At 53.7% G+C, this 19,565-nt stretch overlaps 1 protein-coding gene across 3 annotated transcripts in view; it reads left to right on the top strand.

Annotated features, from left to right (window-relative positions):
- The window catches only part of PAXIP1 (PAX interacting protein 1), a 40,779-nt gene extending 23,864 nt beyond the window's left edge, over positions 1 to 16,915 (top strand). For all 3 annotated transcript variants that reach the window (XM_061415290.1, XM_061415289.1, XM_061415291.1), the window contains 15 exons: positions 1,112 to 1,577; positions 2,052 to 2,146; positions 4,818 to 4,913; positions 5,530 to 5,667; positions 6,377 to 6,498; positions 7,088 to 7,272; positions 8,243 to 8,286; positions 9,366 to 9,436; positions 10,763 to 10,865; positions 11,855 to 12,023; positions 14,585 to 14,685; positions 15,578 to 15,712; positions 15,795 to 15,870; positions 15,953 to 16,017; positions 16,477 to 16,915. In XM_061415290.1, the coding sequence (XP_061271274.1) occupies positions 1,112 to 1,577; positions 2,052 to 2,146; positions 4,818 to 4,913; positions 5,530 to 5,667; positions 6,377 to 6,498; positions 7,088 to 7,272; positions 8,243 to 8,286; positions 9,366 to 9,436; positions 10,763 to 10,865; positions 11,855 to 12,023; positions 14,585 to 14,685; positions 15,578 to 15,712; positions 15,795 to 15,870; positions 15,953 to 16,017; positions 16,477 to 16,488 (1,878 nt within the window). In that variant the 3' untranslated portion in view covers positions 16,489 to 16,915. The remainder of the gene's footprint in view (positions 1 to 1,111; positions 1,578 to 2,051; positions 2,147 to 4,817; positions 4,914 to 5,529; positions 5,668 to 6,376; positions 6,499 to 7,087; positions 7,273 to 8,242; positions 8,287 to 9,365; positions 9,437 to 10,762; positions 10,866 to 11,854; positions 12,024 to 14,584; positions 14,686 to 15,577; positions 15,713 to 15,794; positions 15,871 to 15,952; positions 16,018 to 16,476) is intronic.
- Positions 16,916 to 19,565: the final 2,650 nt, after the last annotated feature.

Raw genomic sequence — 19,565 nt, 5'->3', positions numbered from 1 at the left:
GAATTCTCTTGCTTTTTCTATGATCCAGCGGATGTTGGCAGTTTGATGTCTGGTTCTTCTGCCTTCAGCTTTAACATCTGGAAGTTCTCAGTTCATGCACTGTTGAAGCCTGGCTTGGAGAATTTTGAGCACTATTTTGCTAGCATGTGAGATGCGTGCAAGTGTGTGGTAGTTTGAACATTCTTTGGCATTGCCTTTTAGTAAAATCTGTTTGTTACTGTTTTCCTTGACCATAGCACGTTGGCTTCCAATTTCTTATGAGCATGTAGGGAAACTTCATCGTAAGACAGGTTTCTTTTGTCACGTCCGGCGCTGAGCAGGTAGTAAAGTAACATGGGATGTGACGTTCTGCGAGGTGATGTCCCTGGTTCCTGAAGCTCGTGGGGTGCTTGTCGGGTGCTTGGCCAACGCCTGTCCCGAGGAGGGGGTGAGCCTGGGGGACGCTGTGGCCGGCGGGGGCTCCAGCCTGAGGCCTTCTGTCCAGTGTGTGTGCACGGGCCTGTGAGCTGGGGAGGGCTGCCCGCATGCACACACCTGGGGCTTGGCCTCTCCTGTCCCTCGTGTGTGTGGTGGAGCAGGGTGGCCGCAGACGAGGTGGGCTGGCGGCTGCCGTCCAGGGCTGCAGCGTCCCGTGCCTTTGTGTGGGTGGGGTCTTGGTGTCCTCTGGACCCTTTGTTTGTTGGGAAACGGCAGCTGTGGGAGGGAGGCTTGGTCAGGCTGTGTGGTCTGGGGGAGGTGGGGGGTGGCGGGGTATCGTGCTCGCAGCAGGACTGTGGGGTCAGCGGGAAAGAACAGCCCCCTGCCAGCAGCCCCAGTCCTTCTGCTCTGGAGCGAGTCAGCCACTCTAGGGAGTGTATCTGCCCACGTCTGTTCTGTAGCCTCTTCCATTTTACTTACTGCGTTCCGAGTTTTGGTGAAGAGGTCTCAAGCACGAGCGTGTCCACTTCACTGAGCTGGCAGTGTGTGTGCCGGGAGAGAGGCGAGTGGGCTCGAAGCCTCCTGCTGGTGAGGGTTAGCCCATGGCATGTTGGGTGTGTGCTCTGCTCTCTGAGGGGCCTGTGAGGTGAGGGCAGCAGCTGTTGACGTGCCCTTGCCTGATCTCTGCTTCCAGATCCTGCAGTCCCTCTCGGCACCGACGAAGACACTGGAGCAGCAGGTGAACCACAGCCAGCAGGGCCCCGCGAGCGCGGTGCTGCTCGGCCAAGTGAAGGTGGCCCCGGAGCCGGCCCCGGCGCCGCAGCCCATCCTGCACCTGCAGCCGCAGCAGCTCCTGCAGCTCCAGCAGCAGCATCTGGCGCAGCAGCCCTACCCCCCGCCCCCGCCGCACCCGTTCCCGCCGCCGCCGGCCCACCCACACCAGTTCCCCCAGCCGCCCCTGCAGCGCCCCCAGCCGCCCCTGCAGCAGCAGCAGCTCTCCCACCTGCAGCAGCAGCAGCTCCAGCACCTGCAGCGCTTGCAGCAGATGCAGCCGACGCCGACGGCCCAGCTGCCCGGCCCGCCAGCCCAGGCCCTGCAGCCCCCGCCGCCCCAGGCGCAGGCGCAGCCCCCGCTGTTCGGACACGACCCGGCGGTGGAGAGTTAGTAACATGCATCTTTCTTTCCCTCTCCCGAAACCCTTGTGCCTGCTCTGAGAGCGTTTGAGGGCAGGCTAAGGATTTGCCTCGAGAAATAGTTAGAAAATGGGGACCATAGTTCGGAATTGTTAGGTTTCTCGGCTCTGGGCCTCCGTCCCCACCCTGAAGTGAACACCGGTGTCCTTGGAACAGCGGGCTGCCGCAAGGAGCTCTCGGGGCGCTCGGCGCCCAGACGTAATCTGTGGTGGCGCCCGGCTTTGAGTCACGTGATGGGGGTGATCGAGTAGCTCCATTTGTAGCAGCTGCTGCTTTTGAGGGCCTTCTGCAGAGGTCCTCGACTGGTGGAGACGTCACGGGCAGGCGTGACTAACTTCGTAGATTCACGTCGAGCTCTGCAGAGTGCGCCTTCTCGTGTTCTGTGCACACGTTCACAGCACGCAGGCTCTGATTCGTTTTCCTCGTGTGATTCTGTTCTAGTCCCAGAAGAAGGCTTCCTACTGGGGTGTGTGTTTGCAATCGCAGATTATCCAGAGCAGATGTCTGACAAGCAGCTGCTGGCCACCTGGAAAAGGGTGAGGTCACTGAGATACACACAACTGCGCGCGCGCGCGCGCACACACACACACACGCACACACACACACACACACACACGCACACACACGTGTACCTATGCCTATACTCACACTGGGTTGGCCAAGAAGCTTGTTGGTTTTTCTGTAAGACGGCTCTAATAGTGCTTAACTGACTTTAACTTCGTGCAGAACAGTTTTGTTAGATTGTTCTGTGACAGCTGTCTTATCAGCTTGTATTCTTTTAAAAAGTTATCAAAATTGGTGAATTTCTGTGTAGCCATTTTAATATTGAAGATGAAAGAAACAAAGGAATATTCTTGGCATATTATGCTTAATTATTTCAAGAAAGGTAAAAACACAACTGAAAAGGAATAAAAGAGAGCTTTGTACAGTGTATGGAGAAGGTGCAGTGACTGATCAAATGTGCCGGAAGTGGTTTGCAGAGTTTCCTGCTGGAGGTTTCTTGTGGACGGTGCCCCATGGCTGGGTAGACCAGTTGAAGTTGATAGTGAGCAAATCGAGACGTTAGCTGAGAGCAGTCAACATTATACCGCGTGAGGCGGCCGGCACGCTCAGGGTGTCCAGGTCCAGCACTGAGAGAGGTGCACCAGCCTGCCTGTGCTCATCACTTTGATGTTTGGGTTTCACACAAGTGAAGCGGAAAAAGCCTTCTTGACCTTTTCTTCACATGCAGTTCTGTACTGAAACGTAGCAAAAGACGTTTTGTTTTTAAAACAAACTGTGACCAGTGGTGAAAAGATACTGTACAATAGTGAACAGAAGAGATTTGGGGGCAAGTGAAACGAACAACCACCAGCCACACCAGAGAAGGTGATGTGTGTATGGAGGGGGTGGAAGGGAGTCCTCTGTTGTGGCTCCATCTGGAAGACCAAAGGGTTACTTCCAACAAGCACTCCTCCCGATTAGACCAGCTGAAAGCAGCCCTGTGTGAGGAGCACCCGGAATTAATCAACAGAAAACTTACACGCTTCCATCAAGATAACTCAGACCTCATGTTTCTCCGATGTGTGATGACCAGGCAAAAACTGTGAGAGCTTGTCTGGGAAGTTCTGATTCATCCACCATATTCACCAAACATGGCACCTTCGAATTTCCATTTATTTCGGTCTTTACAAAATTCTCTCATTGGAAAAAAATTTTTCCCTGAAGACTGTAAAAAGGCACCTGGAACAGCAGTTCTTTGCTCAAAATGGTAGAAAGTCTTGGGAACGTGGAATTGTGAAGCCGCCTGGAAAGTGGCAGCAGGTAGTGGGACAAAACGGTGAACACGCTGTTCAACTTCTTGGGCCGCATTAAAAATACGTCTTTTAGTTAAAAAAATCAAAAGAACTTTTTGGCCAACCCAAGAAAGTTCTCGCCCTTTTGGTAACAGCGTTCCCCTCAGTGCCACACAACCATGCAACCACTGCAATTGGGATACAAGACGGTATGAAAAAATTCAGAAACTAAATTTAACTTCATGTTGCTTTGCTTCCTTTTTTTCTCTTTAGGATATAGTTTCTTTTTTTTTACTATATTTATTTTTTTTTAATTTTATTTTATTTTTAAACTTTACAATATTGTATTGGTTCCGCCATATAATGAAATGAATCTGCCACAGGCATACACATGTTCCCCATCCTGAACCCTCCTCCCACCTCCCTCCCCATACCATCCCTCTGGGTCGTCCCAGTGCACTAGCCCCAAGCATCCAGTATCGTGCATCGAACCTGGACTGGCGACTCGTTTCATATATGATATTATACATATTTCAGTGCCATTCTCCCAAATAATCTCACCCTCTCCCTCTCCCACAGAGTCCAAAAGACTGTTCTATACATCAGTGTCTCTTTTGCTGTCTCGTATACAGGGTTATTGTTACCATCTTTCTAAATTCCATATATATGCGTTAGTATACTGTATTGGTGTTTTTCTTTCTGGCTTACTTCACTCTGTATGATAGGCTCCAGTTTCATCCACCTCATTAGAACTGATTCAGATGATGTATTCTTTTTAATGGCTGAGTAATACTCCATTGTGTATATGTACCACAGCTTTCTTATGCATTCATCTGCTGATGGACATCTAGGTTGCTTCCATGTCCTGGCTATTATAAACAGTGCTGCGATGAACATTGGGGTACACGTGTCTCTTTCAGTTCTGGTTTCCTCTGTGTGTATGCCCAGCAGTGGGATTGCTGGATCATAAGGCAATTCTGTTTCCAGTTTTTTAAGGAATCTTCACACTGTTCTTAAAGGCAGCGCTTCTGGCCCCAGGGACCAGTTGGCGCTGTCTGAAACTTTTCTCACTGTCCCAGCGAGGGAAGTGCTCTTGGCACCTGGGTTGGGGGTCAGGGTGCAGCCAGCCCCCTGAGACATGGGATGCCCCACAGTGCAGAACAGCTGGTTTATCTAAGACATCCGCAGCGCCCTGTCTTAGAAAGAGAGCATCCCACTCTTCCTCCGGAAGTTCAGATGAAACAGGGCTTAGTTCGTCTTTTCTGTGTAGTGCTGGCTGGGAAAGCCCGTGATATAACTGATGGTTAGTTCTCACTTTGGGAAATACACTGTGTGCATACGTGGTGGGTCTCGTGAACTCTGTCCCTTTGGAGATCGAAGGCCCTCCCCCGGGTGCGGGAGCTGACTGACCATGGGTCTCGTGTGTGTGCAGATCATCCAGGCGCACGGAGGAGCCGTGGACCCCACGTTCTCGAGCCGCTGCACCCACCTGCTGTGCGAGAGTCAGGTCAGCGGGCTGTTCGCACAGGTGAGGGCTCGGCTCTGCTGGGACCAGGGGGCTCTGAGTGGTGCTGGGACAGTCATGCCTGGAGAGGACTTTCTCCCGTCTCTGAAGACAGGACACTGCTGCTCGCTCATTTCCATCTGCCTTTGGCGTGTGGACACCTCTGTGGCCCCCGGCTTCTCTGCCCGTGAGGACCGGGGCGGAAAGGCAGTTTTCCCAGTGAGGGGGAGGTGGACACCGTCCGCCCCGGCAGGGCCTCCTGCTGGCAGCTCCCCGTCCTGCGGTTAACTTCAGGGGCAGTTAGGTTTTTGGAACTTGCTGTGTTCTCATGGGGGTATCTAATTGTGATGATTGGGAGTGTCCTCTTCTTCCGTGCCTGAACTCGCTTCCTGGGCTGTCAGCTTTCCCCCCCCGCGGTCGGCTCTTACTCCTGAGTGAACGGTAACAGTTCTGGGCTGTGTTCAGGTGACCGGGGACGCTGCTGCAGTTTATTAGTGTAGTGAGGTGGGTGCTAAGCTCCTGGAACTCCTGTATTGATAGGACTTCCAGCAGAAGTGACCTTGTAGTTTACAGCCTCACAGCTCTGTGTGTTGCCTGCGGTAAAGCCCCCAGCGACCGGCCCGCTCTATTATGTTCACAGGCGATGAAGGAGAGGAAGAGGTGCATCACGGCACACTGGCTGAACACGGTCCTGAAGAAGAAGAAGCTGGTGCCGCCCCATCGGGCCCTGCACTTCCCCGTGGCCTTCCCCCCGGGGGGCAAGCCGTGCTCCCAGCACGTAAGGCTCCCCCCGCCTCCCTGGACGGAATAAGCATCTTGTTTCCTTCTCTGTCCCCCGTAACAGTCCCAGCTTCCTGACATTTAACGGGTTCTCCCGAGTCTTGGACACTGTTTAATAAATGCCTACTCCCTGGTGGCTCCGATGGTAAAGCGTCTGCCCACAGTGTGGGAGACCCAGGTTCGATCCCTGGGTTGGGAAGATCCCCTGGAGAAGGAAATGGCAACCCACTCCAGTATTCTTTTCTGGAAAATCCCATGGACGGAGGAGCCTGGAGGGCTACAGTCTGTGGGGTCTCAAAGAGTCAGACACGACTGAGCGACTTCACTTTCACTTTACAATTAAGTGTGGCCACAGCCGGCCAGACGTGCTCTCCTGTCGGTTCTCCTGGTCAGATGAGCCCAAATCCAGGGTCAGTAAGAAGAACTGACCAGTATTCCTAGGTAGCTGTGTTACCGTGATCGGAACAGTGTCGCGCTGACACAGGGAGGCGTTTCCGCTTTGGTGTGTTTGCTTTTCGTCCCCCTGGCGGCTCGTGTGCAGCGTTGTCGCCAGTAACGGCGTTGTCAGAGGTGGTGCCCCCACGTGCCCACCAGTGCTGGAGGAGGGACGGAAGCACGTGTCTGCAGCACAGCTAATGGAGAAGACTCATATTAAGTGGGTTAAGTCGTTGTTCCGTCTTGACCTCACTGGGCCTTTCCCCCCTCAGATTATCTCTGTGACGGGGTTTGTCGACAACGACAGGGACGACCTGAAGCTGATGGCGTACCTGGCGGGTGCCAAGTACACGGGCTACCTGTGCCGCAGCAACACCGTCCTCATCTGCAGAGAGTAAGCGCCCGCCCGGCGCCGCCCGGGTCCCTCGGTCAGCCGGGGCTCCGCCTCTCCCCGCACGCCCCGCCCCGGGTCCCTTGATCAGCTGGGGATCCGTCTCTCCCCGCACGTCCCGCCCTGGGTCCCTCCGTCAGCCAGGGCTCCGTCTCTCCCCACCCGGGGCTGCCCGGGTCCCTCGGTCAGCCGGGGCTGCGTCTGGGCCCGCACAGCCTCGGTCAGCTGGGGCTCTGTCTCTCCCCGCACGCCCCGCCCCGGGTCCCTCGGTCTGTCAGGGTTTTGGGGTGGACGTCAGAGTCTGTTGACAGAGCAGCAGTGACCGTGGTGGTGATGCTGGCAGTGGGATGAAACGGGATGATTAAGGGGCTGCAGTCAAACTAGGTGGCAGTGCTGAGCTGACAGCAGGCCGGGCGATGGCCTCACGTCACGGGGACACCTCCTCACAGCCTGGTCAGCTCTGCAGACCGTCTCTGCCACTCCAGTGTGCGCAAGTGTCGGCTGGCTTGTATTAACAGAAGTGTGAACACTGGTAATGCTAATGAATGTGTTTTCTCTCCTCTCCTCCCTGCCACCCCCCACACCAAAAAAGACCGACTGGTTTAAAGTACGAGAAGGCCAAAGAGTGGCGGATCCCGTGCGTGAACGCCCAGTGGTTGGGGGACATCCTGCTGGGGAACTTCGAGGCCCTGCGGCAGACGCAGTACGGCCGCTACACCGCCTTCGGCCTGCAGGACCCCTTCGCCCCGACCCCGCAGCTGGTGTTGAACCTTCTGGGTAAGCGGGCGGCTCCCCGTGGCCGTGGGCTGGTGCTCCAGGCGCCGCTCTTGCCTTCAGGGTGGTGTCAGTTTTTGTCTCATCTCCCGCTTCCCCTCGGTGCTGCCTTCTCTGTGCCACCCTGACTGTGCTCTAGACGGCGCTCAGCCTGTTCACGCACCTGAGCGCCCCTCCAGGGAGTGGTCACTCCCAGCTGCTGGAACACGCGCTCCCGTGAGGGAGCCCTTCCAGCTCTAGTCCTAATGGCCTCAGTCGCAAGAAAGCCTTCCCTGGTTTTGATCCACCGTCTGCCTGCTTCCCTGGGACAGACCTGGGTGTGACGTCCACTCTGAAGCCATGGTGCAGGCGCCAGGCCCTTCCTCGGTGACACTTGTCCTCGAGGGCCCAGCCAGGCCGCCGCTGCCACGCGCTGCGCTCGTTACAGACAGTTTCTCGGACGCCAGAGCGCGGGGCTCCCAGAATTGTCCGGGGTGTGGCCCACGCGGGCGGGCGGTGCCTGCACCTGGCTGCAGGCGGGTGGTTTGCTTGGCTTTGTCTCACACGGAACCCTCGGCCCCTGCCAGGCTTCCCTGTGAACTCAGGAGTAGTCCTCACGGCTCACTTCCTGGAGGCCGTCACCCGAGCCTCTGCGTGTCCAGGATGACCCGCACCTGGAGAGGCGTCTCATTTCTGTTGTTACTGATACACCTCCATTTTTAATTGTTTTTTATTGAATATGGTTGATTCACAATGTTGTGCTAGTTTCGAGGGTGCAGCAAAGTGAATCAGTCACATTTGTACATATATCTATTTCTTAGGTTTTTTCCCATGCAGCTATTATATTGATTAGAGTTCCCTGTGCTGTATGGCAGGTCCTTATTGTTAACTTGTTTTATATGTAATAGTGTGTGGGGGTCCTGAAAAGGCTTCTGTGTTGATTACGGGCCCTTTACACGGTATTTCTGGAAAGTAACCCGTCTTCTCTCTTCAGATGCTTGGAGAGTTCCGCTGAAAGTGTCGTCAGAGTTGTTGATGGTATGTCAAGTTAGTCACCTCTGTGGCGTTACTGTGTTAAGAAGGAGTAGCGATATGTCTGCATCTGTAGCTCTCGTAGTAACCAGCCGTCGTGACAAATGAGGGCTGAGTCTTCTCGCCTGTCGTAAGCTGTTCAGTGCACCCTTTTCCCCTCGTTGTTGATGATACTGGGAGTTCCTCATTCACACGACACCCGTTAGCCCCGACTTCTTCAGAGAGCTGCGAAGGTTTGCAGAGCAGAAGAGAGGGAGACCGTGTGTCTCCCTGGGGTTCGGGAGGTGGGAACTGGGGCACCAGCGTGTCAGCCCTGACCGCAGCTCCTCGCCGTGGTGGTGGGCTTCTAGCCCGCGGGCTGGGGTCTCTGGTGGGCTGCCTTCGGGTGGGCCGTTCTGCACTGGAGCGCCAGGGGTTGGTTGGTAGGAATGAGTAGGGGCCGCCCTTCACTCGGGGCGGCGGGGTCACCGCCACCCTCACCTCCGGTGGAGAGGCAGTTGCTTCCGACAGTAGATAAATGAGTGTGCTGTGGGAGAAGGTCTGCATTAGAGGCTAGGGCGAGGCTGGCTCTGGGAGCCTCATGCACCGGCTCCCCTCTGGGCTCGGCATCTCCGCAGGTCAGGGCCTCCAGATGGTGTTAGGAGTGTGGGCACTGTGCCCGGGTCTTGGCGTGGCCGTCAGAGGCCTGTCCTCGTCTCCAGAGTGCTGTGACCCAAGCGTCCTGCACCCTCAGAGGGGAACCTCCGTCTTTCTGGAGGGGTGTAATTGCAATCATTATGTTTTGCAGATTCCACTGGGACACAAAAAAACAAAATATTTGTAGTAAAAAGTGTTTTGAAAAGTTCAAGGTTGAGAATTAAATCTGTCACAGGCACTGAGGGGGTGAAGACGTCTTAAAGCACCTTTGGGTCAGGTGAACAGGGAGGGTGGCCAGTGCCAGGGCCTCCCTGGGCAGCTTGCGGCCTGTGGTCTCTGCAGCTGTGCAGTGGGGAGCATTTCTTGTGTGAGTGAGGGGGGTGGAAAGCGCTCAGAAGCTGCTGTGTTACTGGGGAGGCTGACTAAGGTAAATCATCCTTTAATTACAGGGTGTAAGACTACCTCCCAAACCGAAGCAGAATGAAGTAACTAATGTCCAGCCTTCTTCCAAAAGAGCCAGGTAGGAAGCGTCGCCTGGTTTTTTCACGGTTGATGGTCTTTCACAGGAAGTTCTAGGAAACGGTGGCAGTTGGGATTTTCACTTGGAAGAGTTTCCCCGGTAACACTGGTGCCAGGGAATCCGCCTGCTAATGCGGCTCACATAAGAGACATGGGTTCAGTCCCTGGTGCTAGGGAACCCGCCTGCTAATGTGGCTCACATAAGAGGCATGGGTTCAGTCCCTGGGGCGGGAAGACCCCCTGCAGGAGGGCATGGCCACACACTCCAGTGTTCCTGCCTGGAGACTCCCATGGGCAAAGGAGTCTGGTGGGCTGCAGTCCATGGGGTCACAGAGAGTCAGACACGACTGAGCAGCTGAACCACCAGGACTTGGAAGGATCTGCTGCTTGCTCGCATTGCAGCTGTATCGTGACAGCTTTGGTTTCACTGCTGGAGACAAATGGGGAATAGCCAGTGTCTTTCCTTTCTTATTTAAAAAAAAAAAAAAAACAGTCCAATCTTCTTTTTTTATCTTTTTTCTATCTCACCAGAACCCCTGTTCTGTGAACCGAGCTGCTGTGGTGGGCTGGGCGGGGGCACTGAGCCCAGCCCCAGGCTTCCTCAGCGTGCGCCTGGAAGCCCGCATCGACCCCTGGCCCGGATCGGGAGGGGGAGGAGCCCTCTGTGGGGCTGGGGTGGGCTGTGTCCAGGCGTGTCCTGGTCTTGTCTGCTGAAGCCCAGAGACCCCTGGGCCGCATTGCGTGAGGGTCTCTGTCTCCTCAGTCCCCTCCTTCCAGTCCCCACAGCCACCCAGGCTGGGGACCGTTGGATTCTTTAGTAAAAGCCTAATTATGTGACTATATCCATCGTTAAAATGCTACAGGTTTTTTAATTTAATAGACTGTCTCAAATATAATCTAAAAATAAGATTTGAAAAAATTTAAGGAAAGGGGAAAAAGTTTAATATAAAGTGTGTGCTTGAGTCAACCAGCTTTGTCTTGTGTCAGAGCTTCTGGGCTGAGATGGGGCCTGTGGGAGACAGTGAGGGGCCGGGACCACAGGGACCCCTGGGAGCCCCCACTCCCGCCCTCAAGACCCCCAGGGCCAGCGCGGGGTAGGGGTGGTGCCTGATGGGCCCCTCTCCTGGGGGTGCCAGGCGAGAGCCCTTTGGGGTGACTGTGTAAATGGTGGGGAGGAAAGAGCAGCTGAGCCACGGCGCTTTCCCTTGACGGAAAGAGAACCACACAGGTTCAGCTCTCAGAGCCTCTTAAAGCTGTTGAAACCCCTCGTTTGGTAAAGAACACGTGAGGGAAGCAATAGCCGTTCTCTTCTCTGTGTGTTTCATAGAATCGAAGATATTCCACCTCCCACCAAGAAGTTAACCCCGGAACTGACCCCTTTTGTGCTTTTCACTGGATTTGAGCCTGTTCAGGTTCAGCAGTACATAAAGGTGAACTTTGCTTCTGTTTTGCGTAAGGACTTTTAGGAATGTTGCTTTCTGCGTATTTGCTTTAGGCTAGCTGTCTCTCTAAGGTAACATGTAGTCAGGAACACCGTGCTGCCGCGGTGCTCATGGTGTGTGTTTACTCTCGCCGGACACCGTCGCCTTCCCGCCTCGTCTTGCTGCAGCTTCCTCAGACGCTTGCTTTCTTGTTAGGACGACTCAGGTGAGGAGGCCAAGAGCAGCCTGGTAATCACACGTTAGCAAAGCCACGCAAATCCCATTTTCATAAAGGACTTCAGCTTATGAGAGTAGCTGTGCTCCTCAGGTTTCCTGAATGAACCCACCGTCTTCTCGAGACTTGTTCTCTCGAGTGTGGCGGGCCCAGGGCTCAGCAGTGTGTTTGTATTTATTTACATAAACGCACTTCTGGAAGTAAAACTGGGAGGGATTGTGGGCTTGTGTTTTGTTATGTGGCTGTCTGGGGAGGGGATGGTTAAAGTTAGTTGACCTGTATCACAGGGATTCAAACATTTACCTTTATTTTTTTAAGGAAGAGAAACAATTATAAATGCTACTATAAAATTCTTTTACTTTTAAGATTCGGTGTAAAGAGATCAGCTCTTATGTGTCTATGTCTTAGGTCGATTTTGTGTCGTCACTTCTTAGAGACTGTGTCTTAACAGGCCTTACCACGCTCACGTGGGCATCGGCAGCCTGGGGTCTGCAGAGCCCCCTGCCCCTTCCCAGGGGTGTCCTCCGGGTGTCGGGTGGAGGGCCCGCTTTCCTCTTGGCTTGTGCGGCACTGATGAGGGAAATGTTCGTTGCCACTCCCAGTTTCCACCTTGCTCGCGCGGTGGCGTACGTCTGGCTTCACCGCTTTCACCATTTTCCGCGGCCCAGAGCCCCATTCACGGTCTAGACAGGTCCCAGCTGCCGGTGGGCGGGCGGCTCTGCAGACAGGATGGTCTCATGTCTGCTCTGTTCCCGGCCTGCAGAAGCTGTACATCCTGGGCGGGGAGGTCGCCGAGTCCGCACAGAAGTGCACCCACCTCATCGCCAGCAAGGTCACGCGGACGGTCAAGTTCCTGACGGCCATTTCCGTGGTGAAGCACATCGTCACGCCCGAGTGGCTGGAGGAGTGCTTCAAGTGCCAGAAGTTCGTCGGTGAGGGCCCGAGCCGCGCCTCGGGGACGGGCACCCAGCTAGAAGGGGCCGCGCCTCGGGGACGGGCACCCAGCTAGGAGGGGCCGTGCCTCGGGGACGGGCACCCAGCTAGAAGGGGCCGCGCCTCGGGGACGGGCACCCAGCTAGGAGGGGCCGTGCCTCGGGGACGGGCACCCAGCTAGGAGGGGCCGTGCCTCGGGGATGGGCACCCAGCTAGGAGGGGCCGTGCCTTGATCTGTCCCTGTTTTCATCCCAGCAAAGGCCGAGTTCATTTTTTAAGTCTGTGAATTTAAATGGATAAGGAACAGATTATCTCATGTCGCAGCGCCATTTGGTGCCTCTGCATCTTGCTGTGAAATAGGAAGGCCGTGGTGATGGGGGAGGTGCCGGGGGAGAGCTCTGTCGCCCTGCCCTGCTGCTTCCTGATGGTTCGTCCTCTGCTGCGCTGGCTGTCCAGCGGGGTTCCAGGCGTGGGACGGTGGATGGAGCAGGGCTAGGGCGCCCAGGAGTGTCCTGGGAACACGGGGCGGGTGGCCTGGGGGTCAGTGCGGGGCACCCACCCCAGGGCAGGCAGGGCATCTGCGGTGGCACCGTCACTCCGCTGCTGCGTGCCCCCTGCCCCTCCCCCGCATGCCTCCTGCCGGGGGCTGCACAGAGCGGACCTGTGCTTGGGTGGTATCCACGGTGGCCCCCTCTCCGCCCCGCCTGCTCTTGAGTCGTCTGTGGGGAGCACTTTGAAGGCTGCGCTTGCCGCTGCCCCACGGCCGACTCCCGTTGATCCTGTTTCCTCACGTCTCCTTGCCGTCTTGTCGCCGTTCCCACGCCGCCCGCTGTGACCAGTGGCCGCCGGCCTGCCCTTGGTGCCCTCTCCGCTCTTGCCGCCAGTCGTGACCTCCCGGTAGCTTTTGGCGAAACAGAGCATCCTGGGCTTGTCTTAGGCTCTTCTGCCCCGAGGCCAGTGCCAGCGCGTCCCAGGGACCCCCACCACCCCCGGTTCCTCAGGGCAGACTGGGGAGCTGACGGCGCTTGGGCCCGTGGGCTCTGGCTACGCTGAGCCGACTCCCACGGTGCGTCTCATGCCTGTCTCTTCGGTGCCAGTCCCGCAGCACAGGGCTCACGCGCGCCTCTCCCTTCCTGCGTCTGTGCTCTAGCAGCGAGATGCCTGCTCCCCATGTCCTAGACACACTAGCTCCCTGGACGAGTCCCCTGTGCGGAGGCAGCCCCTGATGGCCACCCCTACACCCCCAACCCTGCAGCACGGCCCCTGCCTGGGCTCTGACAGCTTTAACAGTGGGCGCTTCCAGCCACGGGGGAAAGGCGTTTTGACATTTTGTATTTGTATTTACATAGTTTGAGACACCAATTGTGTAGATTCTTTCTTTCTGGGGTGCGCATGCCCTTTGCGCTGCTGTGGCAAGTTTGATTTTCAAGTCGACTCTTGCCACAACTCCGACCAAGTTAATGTCACTCAGCTGCTCCTCTTAGAAACCCAGGGTTGTCGTAGCCACTGTGTTCCTTTCAGAGTCCTCTCTCCCCTTACACGCGGACTGCTTCCTCTCATCCGTCACAGCTCTTCAGCAGGCCCAGCAACCTTCATCCTGCTGTAGACACTAAGATTTCAGATAAATCCCTTCGTTTAAGTATATCACTTCATGCATGACAGTACTTCTTTGTTCATTTTTTAACTTCATTTTTAAGACATTCTTCTTTTCTTTCACTGAGTGTAATGCCTTTTTCTGCTGCTAGCTGATGGACTTGCGTTTCTAGCAGTTGTTAAATCTCAGTGTCTCCCGAGTGACGTGATGGAGTCAGCAACTGTGGTCTCTGAGCTGAGAACGGTTTCCTCGTTTTTAAGGTGTTGTTTAAGAAGAGAAGGGCGAGGGGCAGACCCAGCACGCGGCCTGTCAGCCCTGCAGCGTGTCTTCTGACTCATCCCGACCCCGGACTGTTAGTTTGGTTACGATGATGAAATGAAACGCTTTTCTGAATGAGATGTATTCATAAGATTAAAACATTTTGTGATCTTTTTTGACAGATTAGGTATTATTTAACAATTTTAGATTCTCAAGATCTGGGAAAACCATTCTTTGTAAATTGCTGTATGTGTTCATGTATAAAAGGAACTTGTTTCTGGTACATCTGTAAACTGTGACTACTGACTCTCAGCCGGATCCAGTGGCTCTGAACTCGCTGATCCCCGCAGGCACACGCTGGCTGTGAAGCTGGTTCCTGGCTGTGCCTCCGCACGGGCGCCCTTCACCTGGGTCTGGGTTGGGGCGCTGTGGCCCCCCAACAGCGTGAAGTTACAGCTGAGGGGGTGGGGAGCCGCCCATGGATGAGGAGGGTCCATGGCTTTCTGGACATTTGTTCCTAAAAGCTAAGAAACCCTGGTCCAGGAGGAAGAGTGTCTTTGGCCTGGCTGTTTTCGGGAGGAAAGGAACTGAAGTACAGTCGGAGAGACTTACTCATCCACAGGTTTCTCCCGGGGTGCCTGGAGCCGGTCGCCCGCGGTGCACCCCAGCGCCAGGCCCTTTCTGAGGCCGTGCTGTCTTCCTTTTCAGACGAGCAGAACTACCTCCTCCGAGACGCGGAGGCTGAAGTGCTTTTCTCCTTCAGTCTGGAGGAGTCCTTGAGGAGGGCCCACGCTTCTCCGCTCTTCAAGGTACGCCTGGACGGGAGCTCAGCTCAGCTGCTGCGGCCGCACGGCCACAACGGAGCGGGCGGCTCGCCCCGAGAGCCGGGCGCTCCCCTCTCCCCTGCGCAGTCGGGCCTCCTCCAGGATGTGTTCCGGGGCTCGGAGAATTGATACGGAGAGAGATGCATTACACATAACCTGGGTTCAAAGAGTATGTTATGAATAATTTGTAAGAGATTAAAAACTTTTTTTTTTGCTTTTAACAACTCTATTCTCATAAAACGTTTATTCAGCTGGAAAATGGAGACCATTCTTGAGAAAATATTAACTGAATATGTGTCTAATGTTTAAATGTTTCTAAGATAGAACAGTTTGGAAAATTTTTTTTGTATCCAACAGTGGCTTAGTAGATTAATAAGGTAATCAGTTTTTTTTTTTAACTCTTAAGGAGGCAACTTAGGAATCAAAAGAGATTTGTAGTATTGAGTTAAGAGTACATTACCTAAAATAGTCTGTTTTATGTTTGAGGAGTTTAAAACAAAATGGTACTTTTGGTACAGTTAAGAGTAAGGGTGTTAGAAAATTTTAGCCATAAAAATCATTTTGTACTCTGGCTTATCTTTAGAATTTGTGAAAAATGTTCTTATTCTTGCTCTTACCGCAGAATACTTCATGTCTTACAGGAATTAAAGTCCCAGTCACTTTTTAATAATAGGTCACACCTAGCGTATGAGGGTGCTTATTTCTGAACTGCCGTGTCTGGGTTCTGCCAGGCCCACTTCATGTGGGGGACTAGGGGGCGTCTAGCACCGTTTAGCTCCGTGAATTTAGTCATTTTTGTCAAAATTTTTAGGTAGAATGAGAAATTATGCACGCTGAGAATTCAGTTTGAAACCAGTACACGTATGTTCATTTTTAGGCGAAGTACTTTTACATCACTCCGGGGATCTGCCCGAGTCTGTCCACCATGAAAGCGATTGTGGAGTGTGCAGGAGGCAAAGTGTTGTCTAGACAGCCGTCTTTCCGGAAACTCATGGAACACAAGCAGAACAAGGTACACAGAAGTGACGCCTGTTGAGTGCGTCAGTGCCATGTGTGAGGCTCAGTAACCAAGAGGCTGCTCTTCCTTTCCTTAGAGTTTGTCGGAAATAGTTTTAATATCCTGTGAAAATGACCTTCACTTGTGTCGAGAGTATTTTGCCAGAGGAATAGGTATGTTCATTGCTCTGCTGCGTGTTGGCGAGGGTGCAGGCAGGTGCGTCTGTTTGACGGGTTTTGTCTTTGTTCCTGGCAGATGTTCACAACGCCGAGTTTGTTCTCACTGGAGTGCTCACTCAGACACTGGACTACGAGTCATATCCTTGGGAAGGCGGTGGGTGGGCCCCTCTCAGTGCTCAGGAGCCCCCCGGCTAGGGCACACTGCCAGGGCTAGTGGTGGAGCCGCTGGGAGGCTCGCTGGATCCCGTGGGCTGTCCTCTAGAGTAGGCGCGCTCACATCCCTCCAGGCTCTCCCCCATCTTCTCCATGTCTCCGTCCGAAAGTCCGTTCTGCGCTGCCTTTCCTTGCGGAAGGAAGACTCGGCGTAAAGCTCACCCGAGCCATCTGTGGGTGACCCCTCGGGCCTCTCTTTGCGTCTGCAGCCTGAGAGCAGCTGCGTCGTGCTGCTGCAGGCGGAGGCCTGGGCTGCAGGGGAAGGCAGGGCCCGGTTTCCAGAAGCAGGGCTTAAGGCACCCAGGGCTCTGTGTCTGCACGCGGCCGTGCTGGGTGTGGGCCTGGTCTGCACTGCTGTGGATTGTTTTCCTTAACATGCCTACATATAAATTCAACTGACGCCCCTGCGCTGCTGCCAGGAGCCGCGGCCTGCCCCAGCCGTGCCCGCAGACGCCCTTGTTTTCCAGCTGCTTTCTTCGGGACAAGCGTTTTTAAAGCAGGAAGACAAATATATTAAATATGTTGCATCTTATTTAAGATGTGTAATTTTATTCTGAGGAAACATAAATTATGTTTTGTATTATACGACTTTTAAGAGCCCACATTAGGTTTTATGATTCATTTGCCGGGTTTTTAAATGTTTTCACAACACTGTTAATGGAACTTTAGCTGCAAATAGAAATGATGTAAATAAAGACCTTGCTATCTCTAAATTATGGATGTTAAAGATTTGAAATGTTTTGTACTTTTATTTTTATTTCTTATACTCTTTTCTTTTATATTGAAATCTTGCCCACATTTTAAATAAATGTACTTTTGAACTTTACTTAGAATTGAGTGATCCTTTCTTATGACACATTTTTTTTGTATAGTTTACAGGGTTTGCATGAAGGTGGATCACATTTTAAGTAATTTCAAGGCAAAGTATTTTCTGGTAGAATTTTCTCTCGTGGAAGTAATTTTCTATCAAAGTGAGACATGAACTCCTGAGCAGAGGTATGTTCACAGCATTAGCAGTTACGACAGCACAGGCATCCACCGGCCAGACTCGTTACCACCACAGGAACCCACATCTCTCCTGCTTCTGTTCCAGATACAGTTCTAATACACTTCCTGTCGGGTTGTAGGTAGAAAAATGCGAGTGGAGACCATCGTCACCAGTGACCACTGACGTTTGAGCGTGTTGAATACACCACAGGTGTCGTATGCTCCGGTTACCATCGTCACCAGTGACCACTGGCGTTTGAGCCTGTTGAATACACCACAGGAAGCGTGTGCTCCGGTCCAGCGCTGCCAGAGGCCCTGCCCGGCATCACCGCCCATCCCCGTGCTCCTCAGATACTGAGCTTGCTTGCCTCCATCGCAGTTGCTGAGGTGTCTTCCCAGGACGAGCTGGAATTGGCTCCAGTCTGTCCTCCTGTCGTGCAGTCCCTACTGTTTAATTCCCACAGTGGAGGGGAGCACGTGCATTAAACACATCGGGACTTCCACGTCACAGGAGTGGTCAGCACTGCTGCAAGCAAGGCTCGGGCGTTGCCGAGGACGTGGGATGTCCTCTCGGCTCTGACGTGGAGCCACGTGGGGTCAGTCCTGCAGTTCACCACTCTGCATCACAGTTGGGAAGTGAGGCTCCACACCTGCGACCTGACCTGTGGCGACTTCACCGTGACCCGTCTCTTGCCGTGCGGGTACCGTTAAGTCTCTCGGCACTCGTGCGTGACATGCCGATGGTCTACTGGAAACAGTAATACGTCAAGCTCTTTGAAACACACCCCATTGGCACTTGCATCTGTAACAGTATCTCACAGTGTGTGTCCGTTGTGGTTCCTACTTTTGTACCTAAGCAAACAAACTTGCTGTAGAACTGACTCTGCTCATGAGCCACAGGTGGAACGAATGTTGATGTGAAAGAATGGAGAATCTGTAAGGTCCTGGAAGTACGGCAGGAGTTCCATGAGTTGGCACAAATGTTGATTGCTCAGTATTCAGAGTATGGGCCTGCTTCTTACACCCTTGAAGGAAAGTGAACGTGACCATGGCATAAAAGCCTCTGGGTAGAGTCTGTGCATCTGTTCAGTCTTCAGTGAAAACGGGGTTTGTTTAAGCAACATGCAAGTCTGACTGATTTGATTAACCTTTCAATGAGTGTTTTTTCAAAAGCTGCCAAGCAATACTCCTTAAACACTCCAGGAGCTGTCTACAGCCAACTGGCCCACACAGCTGCTGAGCGCTGACTTGGAGACTCAGAGGAAATTACATATGAAGATTTAAGAAAAAGATAAATCAACTTATTCGGTTGATTGGGTTGTAAAGTTATTTCTCATAAGAAAGGAAGTCTCTCAGTCCCGTTGTTTGGTCTGACTCAAGATTTAGCAGAAGTATAATGTAGACCACATATGTAATTCTAAAGTTTCTAGTAGCCGCAATAAAAAACCTTTTAGATTTTAGTTTCTACAGTTTAATATATCTGAAGTGTTACTTCATTTATAAGTAATATTTAAAAAATTCTTAAAAATACTTCAGATCTCAGACCACTTACAGTTCTAAAAGTAGATTTGCATACCCAAGTTACTCTAAGTGAAGGTTTTTTTAAAGTTAGTTAATGGTAAGATCGACAGTTGAGCCCTCCTCTCACACCAGGCATATGTCCAGTGCATGGTGAGCTGGTGTGGCTGGTCTGCACTGTCTCACTTTGCAAATGGGTGGGAGAAACACGGATATGACTGAAGACGGCCCACTCGGTATCTGAACAAGCCTCCAGGGTCATCTCAAACCTGTGCGTAGACGAGTACATGACTTTGAATCCAGATGGCAGAACAGAAGGACGTGGAACTCACCTCCTCCCACAAATACATCTACATACGGAACAGTTCTCCCATTACCTCCTGGTGGGAAAGCTCAGGCACCAAGGAGCACAGGACAGATCTCCAGGGAACCCAGGGGGATGAAAGGCGGTGGTGGGGAGGGAAGAAGAACCAGGCCTGCGCCCCTGGGAGGAAGCTCTGATAGGGGACAGGTTCCGGCCCCCAGAAGGGCTCTCACCCAAGGGGGGACCAGCCGGGGCAGAGAGGGGGTCAGAGACTCAGGAGCACGTAGCAGGCAGGGCAGAGAGGCTCTGTGCTGCCTGCACGCAGCCAGTCTCCAGCCGGAGACGCGTGCCGGCTGGTTCATGCAGGACAAGCCTGGGAGAGGACCACGGTTGGCTGCGTGAACAGCCTGAGGGGCTGGAGTGTGGCGCCGCTGCAACTGGGGTGGCGTGGAAGACGCCCCGGCCGTTGTAGAAGCAAAGCACCGATGTGAAGGAGCGTGTGAAGGGCAGGGTGGGCCCCCAGCAGCCTCCACACTCCCCAGCACAGCCCCACCACCACAAGCCCCAGGAGCACTCGAGGGACACCAGCAGGGCCCTCGCCTGCGGAGCCGTGGCTGAGCCATGGGCCGATCTCTGGCTCTGTCCACGCGGCGCCTGCAGGGCACTC

The sequence above is a fragment of the Bos javanicus genome, chromosome 4, assembly GCF_032452875.1.
Source record: "Bos javanicus breed banteng chromosome 4, ARS-OSU_banteng_1.0, whole genome shotgun sequence".
NCBI lineage: Eukaryota > Metazoa > Chordata > Mammalia > Artiodactyla > Bovidae > Bos > Bos javanicus.
Note: the sequence above shows the minus strand (reverse complement) of the source record. Positions and strands in the feature narration are given on the sequence as shown.